Source organism: Mercenaria mercenaria, chromosome 2 (genome assembly GCF_021730395.1).
Source record: "Mercenaria mercenaria strain notata chromosome 2, MADL_Memer_1, whole genome shotgun sequence".
Classification (NCBI taxonomy): Eukaryota; Metazoa; Mollusca; class Bivalvia; order Venerida; family Veneridae; genus Mercenaria; species Mercenaria mercenaria.
This window is the reverse complement of record NC_069362.1, coordinates 1,725,315-1,738,215: the sequence shown is the minus strand read 5'-3', so window position 1 is coordinate 1,738,215 and position 12,901 is coordinate 1,725,315. Positions and strand designations below refer to the sequence as shown.

Below are 12,901 nucleotides of genomic sequence, written 5' to 3'. Positions count from 1 at the left end.
GGGGCCATAATTTAGTTAAAATGCTTGATAGAGTTGCCTCCTCCTTTTACAGACTTGGATCATGATGGTAAACAAGTATGCAAAATATCAAAGCAATATCTCAATGGACTTTGAAAATATTTCGGGTGGTACACAAACTTTAACATTACAATAAGCATATTCTAAGTCGAAAAGGGGTCATAATTCTTTTTTTTTTTTTTTTTTGGATTTAACGTCGCACCGACACATGATAGGTCATATGGCGACTTTCCAGCTTTAATGGTGGAGGAAAACCCCAGGTGCCCCTCCGTGCATTATTTCATCACAAGCGGGCACCTGGGTAGAACCACCGACCATCCGTAAGCCAGCTGGATGGGGGTCATAATTCAGTCAAAATGCTTGATAGAGTTGTCTGCTCCTGTTTACAGAATGGGGTTAAGATGGTAAACAAGTATGCAAAATATGAAAGCAATATCTCAATGGACTGAAAATATTTGGGGAGCTATGTAAACTTTTAGCATTTGTGTGACGCTAACGGTAATGCTCACGCTAATGCAGAGTAGGATAACTCCCCTATTCTTCGATAGTCGAGCTAAAAAAGTAGGAGAAAAGTAGGAATCTGATGATAAATAGCAGGATCTTTTGAGAACAAACTGGCCAGATTCAGAACAAAAGCATCACTGGCGAAGTGCTCTCCCCCCCCCCAGAAAATTTTAAAAAGTATGAAATGGTGGGCTCTGTGTGCATTTTTCTGGTGTAAATTTATAGGTATGGGAAGAGGTATGGTACCGCTGGCCCTGAGGGAGAGTTACGTTCGAACCCTTTCAGTCCGAGGTTACCGGGGAATTTGTCTCTGTATTTTCTTATATGGGGAATCAGCTCAGCAGGTTTCCCAAAACCAACGGTTCCAACAGTTATGTGTTACTCTGCTAAATGTATTAGCAGAGTGGGTTTGTGGCAGGGAGTTGACAAACACAGTTTTTAGTTTCAATTTTTCTATTTTGTTATAAATCCAATTTCTCAAAATGTAACAAAGTCCAAATTCAAGTTAAAGTTATAAGTAAATCCAATGTTGACTGCCAAATTAAATATTTTTAGAACACATTTACAAAGATGCCCTTTTTTGTCTCTTATTTTTCTTAATACTGACTTAATTTCTTAAAACATGTTCATTTTACAGAAAGAATCAACCAATGAAATTAATTTAGTAATTAATAGTTTTGACCAATAAAAATAATTGTAACAAATATGCAAATATTAAATTTCTAAGTATTTGCTCTAGTTATGACAGATTTTTGGCATCTCACTTAATCAGGAAATAATCACCTTTAATCAAATAAGAAAGCTGTTAAAACCCTTTTAGGAAATGGCTTTCTGTTCAATCGTTTGTCTTAATACTTTAACAAAAGATAAGTCAAAATGTGAGAATGCTCTCAGCAATTACTTTCAGACTAAATTCTAAAAATGTAAATTAATAAGTTGATATCAAATTATAGAAATTCTACAATAGATGAAGTTACATTTAACATAAATATTTTTTCATACATTTTACTATTTTTATTTATTTTATTATTAATAAAGTCTGGGGTTATATTTTAGCACGGTGGCAGATTTCCCCCTTGCTTAAATAAGTTCGTCCTCGAACTACTTAACAATTTCAATTGATCTACAAGTATTTCTTAGGATGGAAAGAATAGAATGTGATGTAACATTATGTACAAACACCTGAAAATTAAAAGATATTAAAGCATGAAATAGTCATGAAGTACGAGATCATATGCATATGAACTAAAATTTTCCTAGGATAATATATACACTTTATACATAGCTATAGCTTTAAGAATGTCATGCTTTATCCCAGCATCAGTCATCGTCACCAGTTTTTTGAGCAGGTAAATCCAGTCTGTAATAATGGTATATAATTTCATTAAAACAATTCACTGCGAATTATCATCTTCAGTTCCTGTTTTGTTATACAGGATCATGGGTTTCTCCTGAAACAGTCTAAGCTATACAGTCCTTGTATTAAAGCTGACGATGGTATAGGTTCCAGTATTATCTTTCATAGAAAAAATTTAAATGTTTATGCATTTTAGTAGCAAAGTGCAATCAAGTTAGTACATGGCAACTGTATATCTATATAATTGTGACCAGTAACAGTAGTGACACACAATTTCAATATTTATGAGAAAAGTTCTAAAAAATGTAAAACAATGAGGAATTCCACGTGAAAGACCTTAAAAAAAAAATCCTAACTCCTTAACATAAGTCCATTCTTTGGATTGCACTGTTCATCAGCAATTTAAGGGTATAACCCCGCTGCCTATTACTCACAAGTGCTCTAACCCAAGAATGAGTAAAAATGCACAAAAACTAGGTAAAAAGATAAGTATACAAAGGTGGATTCCTCCAAAAATAAGCTAAAAAAAGTAGTAGAACAAGTTATGGCTGAAACATGCCAGTTTCTCATTTTATACAAGTTAATGAACTTAGGCAGTGCAAGATGACTGTATGATTTTAAATTTTTTTTTTTTATTTTTTTTTTGCTAATGTCAGATTATGCAAAGGTTAGGCGAAAGACTTGCATGTGCACTTACAAATCAATCTTAGCACTATAAAACACCTTTACAATAAAGGTAAAAATAAAATAACACCTTTACAACATCTAAGATTAGTCCACCAGTGTAATTCAGTTAATACATAGTAATTATACTTAAAATCTATAGTTAAAGTGAGAAAAAGTATTATTTAAAGTTTTACTTAAGGTAAAATTGACATAGAGCTGGTACTTGTATTCAATTTTAATAATGATTTTTTATAAAAAGGAAGGCAAACTGAAAAATATTCTTGAAAAATATAAAATCTAGTTATGCTGCATAACACATTTTCTGTATTGATATTTCAAGGAGTTTATTAATCCTAAAAGTAATCCAGGTGGATTGGCTTCAAATGGAACCCATTCTGGAGCAATGTGATAGTTTCTGTATTCAATTAATGTTGTTATTTCACCATTTTCATTAATTTTGACTTCATGTACATTTTTTCCAATGATAGCATCACTAAATTGTTCTTTCCTGTTTTGGGCATACTGTGGGTTATTTTCTGATCTTAAATGCTCCATTTTAAGTTGTAGATTTCTCTCATTGTTTTTGTTTTCCAGAGTTTTGATTAAACCACCTGCTTCTGCATAAACGGCTGCAATGTGGTACAATTGCTGCTCCTTCTTGCCCTGTTTTGTGAAATAAGCCCTTCCATCTATAAATTTCATTCCTGTTAGTCTGTTTGGGTTATGCTGTTTAGACGTGGGAACTGTTTCTGTACTAACAGGTTCAGTTGAAATGCTCTGTTGACCTGGTGTTGTAACTGAATTTACTTCTGGAACTTCATCAAAATATTGTGGCTTCTTGTTTTTATGTTTCTTTTTCTTTCGGCCCTTCATGGTGTAATTGCTAGTAAAGTGTTTTAACACTTTGTCCGAAAGTTTGCAGGGGAAGACCCATTCTGAAGGTTTATTATAAAATTTAACTTTGTAATAGTAGATCTTGTTGACATTCCTTCCTTTGATTATCCTTTGGATGTCATCATCGTTGAATGGCTTGCATGTTTTCACTTTGCAGTCTGGACAAGATGTGAGGTTCTTTCGTATGGATGTTTCTGGTGTGACCGTTGACTGACTTTGTGATTGCTGACTGGATATATCTTGATTGCGTTCTAGCTGGAACCTTACTTTTTTCTTTTGTATTGGATCATTAGTCTTCTTGGTTTCACCCCTATTTGTATCGTTTTCCTGTGTCTTTGTGGTTTTGTCATCTTCATCAAGCTTTTGCTCTTTATTGTTGCTTTTACGGGCTCTTTGGCCTTTGTTATTATGGTAAGTTTTCATTTTGCTGGCTTCTGGCCTTGTCTCTTCCACTGGGGTTGTGTTTCCCCCAGGGGCTGTAATTTTATTCTTGGGACATGGTCCTCTATTCTTGTTTGTGTTCTTTTTAGCAGGCACTGTTTCGTCTGCTGGTGCATTTTCTTCTGAACTGTTGTCGTGAGAAGAGTCTGGTATTTCATCTCGGTCCAACTCTGTTTCATCTTCAGCCAACTCCTCTGGTGGATTGGTTGGTCTTGAAGCAGGATCGAAATAGGGCTTTAACCTCATGGCGTTTACCAGTGATTTCACTTCTTTATTGGTTCGCATGTGTCGCAGCTTGTAGGTGAAGTTGGGCCCTAGCATAGCAATGTAGTAAGGACCAACCCACTTACGATGTAGCTTTGGTGCTTTACCCTTGGGGACCTTGGTGCAGTAGAGCCACACACGATCACCAGGTCTATACTTGGGAGGCTTGGAGTATTTGTCATGCTGCTGTTTGAATTTGTCTTGTGCCCTTTCAGTGTTCTGCTTTGCCAACTTTCTGCATATTTCTAGATTATGGAGCATACGTTGAAGGTGGACCTTATGGCTCTGTGCTAGATTGTCCTTTGGCTGAAGTGCAATGTCCACAGGTAGATTCATCTCTCGACCAAAAAGTAGGAAGAAGTGACTAAAGTCGGTTGACTGAGTGGCTGGTGTTGACCGGTACGCCATCAGTATCCCTGGTAACAACTCTGGCCAGTCATCTTGTTGTTCCTTCTGGCAGTAGGCCCTGAATGATTGCAGCAGGTAGCTGTTCTTAGACTCTACCAGGCCATTAGTCATTGGATGATAACTGCTGGTGTATACAGTTTTGATCTGGAACAGTTCAGCTAAGGCTTTGACCAGGTTCGACATGAAGTTCTTTCCGCGGTCACTAAGAAGAACTCTTGGTGCACCGTATCGAGAAATGATCTGTGTGAAGAGTACACTGGCAACTTCTTCGCATGTCTGAGTCTGCAGAGGAAAAGCTTCTGCCCATTTTGAGTAGCTATCCACAACTAACAAGATGTGCTTGTATTTGTCTTTGGATGTTGGAAGCCCACTCAAAATGTCCATTTGCCAACGACTGAATATATCATCAACTGGTTGTGGATGCAATGGAGGTGGTTTCGCATGGAAGGCCCGTTTAGATTGCTGACAAACTTCGCAAGTTTTCACATACTGCCTTATGTTTTCGTACATTGAAGGCCAGTGGTATTTATTGCGAAGAGCAGCGTATGTCCTCTCGAAGCCTTGGTGTCCTCCTCCTGTGACACAGTCATGATATGACTTCAGTATTTCGTCTCTCAGAATTCTAGGTATTGCAATCTGCCGTATTAGACGTTCCTCCTTTGGCACTTGTTTCGCACGGCGAGAGTAGAAGTGTTGCAGGATCCCATCTACAATCTCATAGCTATGTGATTGGGCAATTACAGTACGTGCACGCTCAGAATCCTTTGGAACTACATTGTCAGCAAGGTAGATGAATATATCCCGGAAGTCAGGACAATTTCGCTGTGCATCAGCCAGATCTGGGAACTGTGGTTCTGGGTCTCGAACTTGGTCCCCGTGTATGGCTCCCATGACAGTTGCCTCATGTTCTCCAGGATATATGAAGGTGACTTGCGTGTACCCATCGCTGTTGTCCTCGGCTACCATGCCAATGTGATCCGCAAGATCACATGAAGCTGCTGGGGTAGTGTCCTCATAATGCTGCCTTGAAAGAAAGTCTGCATTGCGATTTGCTGAAGTGGACCTATGCTTGATCTCAAACTGGTAGGACTGCAGAAGAATGCTCCATCTCCCTAGGCGACCATTCTGATCTTTAATCTGTTTCAGGTACTTGACAGAGACGTTGTCTGTGTAGACTGTAAATTTCCGATTAGTCAGATAGTGCCGGTAGGTCTGGATGGCTTCCACAAGTGCAAGTCCTTCCTTGTCTGTGATGTGCCACTTGCGTTCAGCATCACGTAGCCCTCTTCCTCCAAAGCAGATTGGGTGCTCCTTGCCGTCATGTATTTGCGACAAGACATAACCTATTGAGTAGTCTGATGCATCGACTGCTAGAATAAATTCTTTGTTGAAATCTGGGTATCTGAGAATTGGCGCTGTTTTAGTTTTTCCTTTAGGTGTTGAAAGCAGTCTCTTGTTCATCTGTCCATTGAAATTCTTTGTCTTTTCTAAGAAGTCTGGTTAATGGCTCGGCAATTTTAGAATAATTATGGCAAAACCTACGATAGTAAATTAAAAAGTCCGAGTGCTTGTTTGGTTTCTTTGGCATTTTTGGTCTTTTTGCATTCTTGATTTTGTCTGTATTCTCCGGTAGAACTTTCATTCCATCTTTGGTAACCAGGTGACCTAGATATTTGACAGAGTCTGTCGCAAAAACACATTTGCCAGGATGGAGTTTCAGGTTGGCCTCTCTCAGGTGTTGAAAGACTAGATCTAGGTGTTGCAGATGTTCTTCAAAACTGCCAGAAAATATTAAACAGTCATCAATGTAAACAAGAGCAATCTTAAAGTTGAGGTTTTTGAGTACCTTAGCCATTAGTTGTTGGAAAGTCATTGGTGCGTTTCGCAAACCAAAACTGAGACGTCGAAACTGATAAATTCCTGATTCGGTAATAAATGCACTCTTATGCTTTGTAGACTCGTGAAGTGGCACTTGCCAAAATCCACTGCGTAAGTCTAGCGTAGAATACACGGTGGCCTTTGCATCTGCAAGTGTGTCAAAGACGTCTGTCATATGCGGAATTGGAAACGACATCATTTCTGTCACAGCATTGACCTTACGGTAGTCTATGGCAAAACGCCACTCGTTGTTTGGCTTTCTGACGAGGACAACAGGACTATGCCAGGGGCTGGTGCTTTCCTCTATCACTCCAGATTCCAACATTTTGTTAAGTTCTGTCTCCATGATCCTACGTTTTTCTGGTGTGGTGCGATAAGGTGCAGAGCTCACAGGTCTTGCATTACCAGTTTCTATGACATGATAATGAAGCGGCGTCTCTCCCAGTTCTGATAGATCTTTTGCAAATATGTCTCTATTGCGGCCAAGAAATTCATATAATTGTCGTTTTTGTTCACTGGTCAGATTTTTGTTGTTTTCAATGTTTATGCCTAAATCCTTCACAGTATGTTCAAAGTTAATATTTTTATCTTGATTTTTAGCACTTAAATTTGAAATATTCACTGGCTTGTCATTATTTAGCACTGTCACTGATGAGCTATGTATTAGATTGGCTTTGGCAACAGCAAAGTTCTTTTTCAGATACACAGTAGCACTTGTAGGATTAATTAACCTATATGTCCCTTGAAAATTACTGATATGTGTAACAGTTCTGCCTCCTGCAAGTTCATGTTGATTCAAACAGTTATTTGGTTCTAACAGCACTAATGAATCTGGCGGCATAGGAATCCACACTGGAATAATGGTTTCACTATGTGGAGGTATCACAGTTGAAGAATTTGTTCTTGCATACTCAGTATGTGTAGATGTCAAGGTTGAAACAGGAACTTTCAATGTTTGAACTGTTTTTGGATGTAGCATTGTCATTTCAGTTTCACCAAAGTTAACATTTACACTATATTTTTGAAGAAAATCCATACCAACAAGAATTTTAGAATGCAAATGTTGGAAAACATGGAATGTATGAGTAAATACAACATTATTACACTTAAAAGTCAATTCAACTTGCCCTAGCACTTGATGTGTTTCTCCACATACGCCTAAAATTTGCTGAAGATTACTTCTTTTGACTTCTGCATTTGGTGCTACCTGATCCAGCAGGAATTTACTTATTGCACTTATGTCTGCACCAGAGTCCAAAAGACATTGAACTAATTGAGAATTTATCTCTACATCAAAGAAATTCTTGTGCAAATTCAGTCTAAAACCGACATCCATGATCAGACTTTTGTTCTTAACAGTAGCACTATTAATCCTACAATTGCTTTTTGAACAAGACCAGTTTTCCTTTATAGGAGCCATTTTTCAAATTTCAACAAAACAGTAAGTACAAGTTTTGTAAATAAATATATAACAGACTTCAAACTTGTAAACAGAAAATAAATGCAAAAATTCAACAGACTTTCAGACAAGATGTGTTTGAACTAATTTGTAAATTACTATAAAATGTATAAAGTTTAGACTGACATTATCAGTAACTATTACATATTATGCAGTGTACAAGAAAAAACACTGTCTATATATAAGTACAATAATTCTAAAAGTTGAGAATATAGCTTTGTACCTTTGCTTGAAGATTTCTTATTTCTTTTAATGTACATTATACCATATTGTTGTCTTTAAAAAAACATGTAAGACACAGTAATCTTTGTCAAGAGCACCCAAGGTTCAAAAATATTGAATATTAGCCTTTTAGTGTATAAATCAGATGGTCACAACTATATAGGCATACAAGAGCCATGCACAGAAAGATTGCACTCACCGGACTGTTGTCTAAGGATAATCGTGTCTTCTGCTTCCACATCCACTTGAGCCTCGTAGTTGTACCTCCGAAATCACTTCTGGCCAGGCGTCACATCAAGATTTTGAGATTTTGATATTTATCGCAGAAGATAATTTTCTGCAAAGCAGCACGTGTCCATCACTTTTGATCGAAACATTGATTAGAAATATTGTTTCAATGATTATTAGCTACATATTGCTTCTAAATTGTTCACAAAAATTCTGACTGCCACAATGAAAATTTTATCTTCTTCACAATTAAGTCCATTCCAAAGTATTCACTTTTTAGGAAGGTACCCGAATTCTACCACCAATGTGGGACCGCTGGCCCTGAGGGAGAGTTACGTTCGAACCCTTTCAGTCCGAGGTTACCGGGGAATTTGTCTCTGTATTTTCTTATATGGGGAATCAGCTCAGCAGGTTTCCCAAAACCAACGGTTCCAACAGTTATGTGTTACTCTGCTAAATGTATTAGCAGAGTGGGTTTGTGGCAGGGAGTTGACAAACACAGTTTTTAGTTTCAATTTTTCTATTTTGTTATAAATCCAATTTCTCAAAATGTAACAAAGTCCAAATTCAAGTTAAAGTTATAAGTAAATCCAATGTTGACTGCCAAATTAAATATTTTTAGAACACATTTACAAAGATGCCCTTTTTTGTCTCTTATTTTTCTTAATACTGACTTAATTTCTTAAAACATGTTCATTTTACAAAAAGAATCAACCAATGAAATTAATTTAGTAATTAATAGTTTTGACCAATAAAAATAATTGTAACAAATATGCAAATATTAAATTTCTAAGTATTTGCTCTAGTTATGACAGATTTTTGGCATCTCACTTAATCAGGAAATAATCACCTTTAATCAAATAAGAAAGCTGTTAAAACCCTTTTAGGAAATGGCTTTCTGTTCAATCGTTTGTCTTAATACTTTAACAAAAGATAAGTCAAAATGTGAGAATGCTCTCAGCAATTACTTTCAGACTAAATTCTAAAAATGTAAATTAATAAGTTGATATCAAATTATAGAAATTCTACAATAGATGAAGTTACATTTAACATAAATATTTTTTCATACATTTTACTATTTTTTATTTATTTTATTATTAATAAAGTCTGGGGTTATATTTTAGCACGGTGGCAGATTTGGTACCGCTGCCCCTGAGGGAGAGTTACGTTCGAACCCTTTCAGTCCGAGGTTACCGGGGAATTTGTCTCTGTATTTTCTTATATGGGGAATCAGCTCAGCAGGTTTCCCAAAACCAACGGTTCCAACAGTTATGTGTTACTCTGCTAAATGTATTAGCAGAGTGGGTTTGTGGCAGGGAGTTGACAAACACAGTTTTTAGTTTCAATTTTTCTATTTTGTTATAAATCCAATTTCTCAAAATGTAACAAAGTCCAAATTCAAGTTAAAGTTATAAGTAAATCCAATGTTGACTGCCAAATTAAATATTTTTAGAACACATTTACAAAGATGCCCTTTTTTGTCTCTTATTTTTCTTAATACTGACTTAATTTCTTAAAACATGTTCATTTTACAAAAAGAATCAACCAATGAAATTAATTTAGTAATTAATAGTTTTGACCAATAAAAATAATTGTAACAAATATGCAAATATTAAATTTCTAAGTATTTGCTCTAGTTATGACAGATTTTTGGCATCTCACTTAATCAGGAAATAATCACCTTTAATCAAATAAGAAAGCTGTTAAAACCCTTTTAGGAAATGGCTTTCTGTTCAATCGTTTGTCTTAATACTTTAACAAAAGATAAGTCAAAATGTGAGAATGCTCTCAGCAATTACTTTCAGACTAAATTCTAAAAATGTAAATTAATAAGTTGATATCAAATTATAGAAATTCTACAATAGATGAAGTTACATTTAACATAAATATTTTTTCATACATTTTACTATTTTTATTTATTTTATTATTAATAAAGTCTGGGGTTATATTTTAGCACGGTGGCAGGTATCCCAGTCGTTTTAGGGGGGGTCAAGGGGGTCTCCCCCTAGAACATTTTGAAATACAGGTACAACAAGAGCTGTCACAGGAGACAGCGCGCTCGACTATTTCGATGCTAGATAGTGAAATTGGGCACATCTGAGGAAACTAGAGCTGTCACTGGAGTGTTTAATGACTCCAGTTGTGGATGAAGATATTGCACAATAGCCTGTGTCCATGTCAAAAATATCAACTTAAAGTAATAAGAGAGGTAAAGATAAAATGTATCAAAACACTAAATAAGTATATCCTAAGCAAAAAGGGGCATAATTCATTAAATATTGGTGCCAGAGTTATGCACCTTGTGTCATATCAGGGGTTTTTTTTGGCCATTTTTATAGCTGTTATTAGACTATATATTCCCAATGCCAAAAAGTATGTATTTTTCCCAAAATGAGTGCAAAATTTCCCAATCTACATTCTGAAAAAGAATTCATCAAAATTGCACAAACATTGACCTAATTATGGACAATTTTGTAATGGAAGTATGTTAAAGAGGTAGTACAATGTGAAACAAGTGTATTTATATATAAGAAAGTGCTTAAAGACATCCTTACTATATCCTATGGGACTTAATATTGTTAGGCACCCCGCCTTGTCAGAACTTGATGTTATTTACCGTTTACTTTTGTGTCCAAGATTTTAGATCTCACTGGGAGACCAGTGCCAGCCCGCCCCTCCTCGTTTTCCCAGCTTATCCATGGCTGTCTGTGGTCAACCCTATCTGTTTCAATTGGTTATCAACTTCCTTACCCAACTAGCCCGGGTATTCCTTACAACTTGGCCCTTAGACCCTTATTTGTCCTTTAAATCATATTCATCTCTACATTGCTCTACCTAGGTCAGACGCCATCTTTGTTGTTTACTTTGGTTGTTTCCGGTTGTGCTCGATTCTCTACGAAACCAAATGAATCGAGTTCGATGTCCACGGAAACACCCGAAATGCGTTATCGGAGCTCTTCTGCGTCATCATGTTGATGACGTAGGCAGAACATCTATGACGGGTATAAATACCCCGGTTTCCGTCTCTTCTTTGCCAATCAAATCTCCTCCTAAAATGTAGGTGACCCTTACTGGAGGTCATTCGAATATTTAGCTCTACATTGTTTACATTCTATCTTTAGATCTAGAAGAGCTTAGTACTTATGCCTAGACCGAAGAACGAGGTTTGTCTCTACACTTCTACAACAATAAAGCTCTACAATGAGTAGCCCATGTCTATACGAACTGGTACTTGTGGTCTCCCCAAAAATTACCTCACCCAGAGAACTACGGATAATCCCTATATAGAATTTACACTATCTACCAAGATCTACACGACTTAGACCACCATATTGTGCAAGAACACTATTAACATATACAAATATATTCTTATTAATAGATATACTCTACGGTTATAGAATCTTTTCTCTACGGTACACTATGTAGAGCTACTACGAAGAGCCTATATTATATATATACATATAATACGTTGGACTTAGTCTTATATATGAAGAGATATATATCACTTCATTAAAACTAATAACCTTGAGCTGGTGTTGTGTTGTGTTATGTAGTGTAGTAACCATATACTTATTACAAACCCGAAGAGGTCCCCAGTATGAAGGAGCTGTGTTATAGAAATGGAGTCTGACCTGGAATCGAACCCAGGGCCAATTGTTTAATAGAGTACATGATAGGGACTCCTGAATGAGCCATCCGGCCTCTTAAAGTTTCTACTTCTATATATATCCTGACATACATAGGTAGAGCTATAGACTCATGGAGAGCATGTACAGCTCGGTCCCTTAGATACAACAGCTAAATATATCAGGAGCAAAAAGTAGGTCACTAGGTCAAATCAAAGAAAAACCTTGTGTATGCAATAGAGGCTGTATTTTTCAATTGATCTTCATGAAATATGGTCAGAATGATTGCCTTGATAAAATCTATGAGTGGGCATGCTGATGTTTGTCGGGCTCCAGCATCCAGTGGAGGTTACAGGAAGTCTAGCCACTGCCTTAAGAGTTACAAAAAATCTGGCATCAAATTATGTTTTTTTTTACTCAATACTCTTAATACACATACTCTTTTATTCCTTTCAGAATGCGTTATCCCACCACAATAATAAAGATCTGTCAAAACAAGTTTTAGCATGTCATGATCAATTTTCCATTCAACAACAATCAATTGAAATTCTTATGCTCTCGACTGGTTCAAAGACTCACATTGTGCCATGTTGTAATTCTTCTCAAAAACTGGGCTGTCAATATTGGAAATGTGGTATTATCACTGGAAACGCTAAATGTTTAGAAAATTACTATTTCTCATTTTGATTTGCCGCCATGTTTGTTTACAACACATGCGCAGGCCGGGGGCGGACTTGATTTAAACTGATCCAGGCTGAACACCACTAAATCCGGCTGTTCTTTATTTTATATAAAATTCACTCACTTTACATTTTCTAGCATATCAGATTTCTGGAAGTGAGTATTTAATCAGTATCTTCTTTGCTTGAATAAACCAACTGCTACGTTCAAGAGATTTCGGCATTATCCTGTTATTTGGTCCGCGGACCAGAAACT

At 36.4% G+C, this 12,901-nt stretch overlaps 1 protein-coding gene across 1 annotated transcript in view; it reads right to left on the bottom strand.

The window, feature by feature from the left end:
* The window catches only part of LOC123563080 (WD repeat-containing protein 90-like), a 95,529-nt gene extending 82,849 nt beyond the window's left edge, over positions 1-12,680 (bottom strand). The window contains exon 1 of the mRNA XM_045355658.2: positions 12,545-12,680. Within this exon, the coding sequence (XP_045211593.2) occupies positions 12,545-12,554 (10 nt within the window). The 5' untranslated portion in view covers positions 12,555-12,680. The remainder of the gene's footprint in view (positions 1-12,544) is intronic.
* Positions 12,681-12,901: the final 221 nt, after the last annotated feature.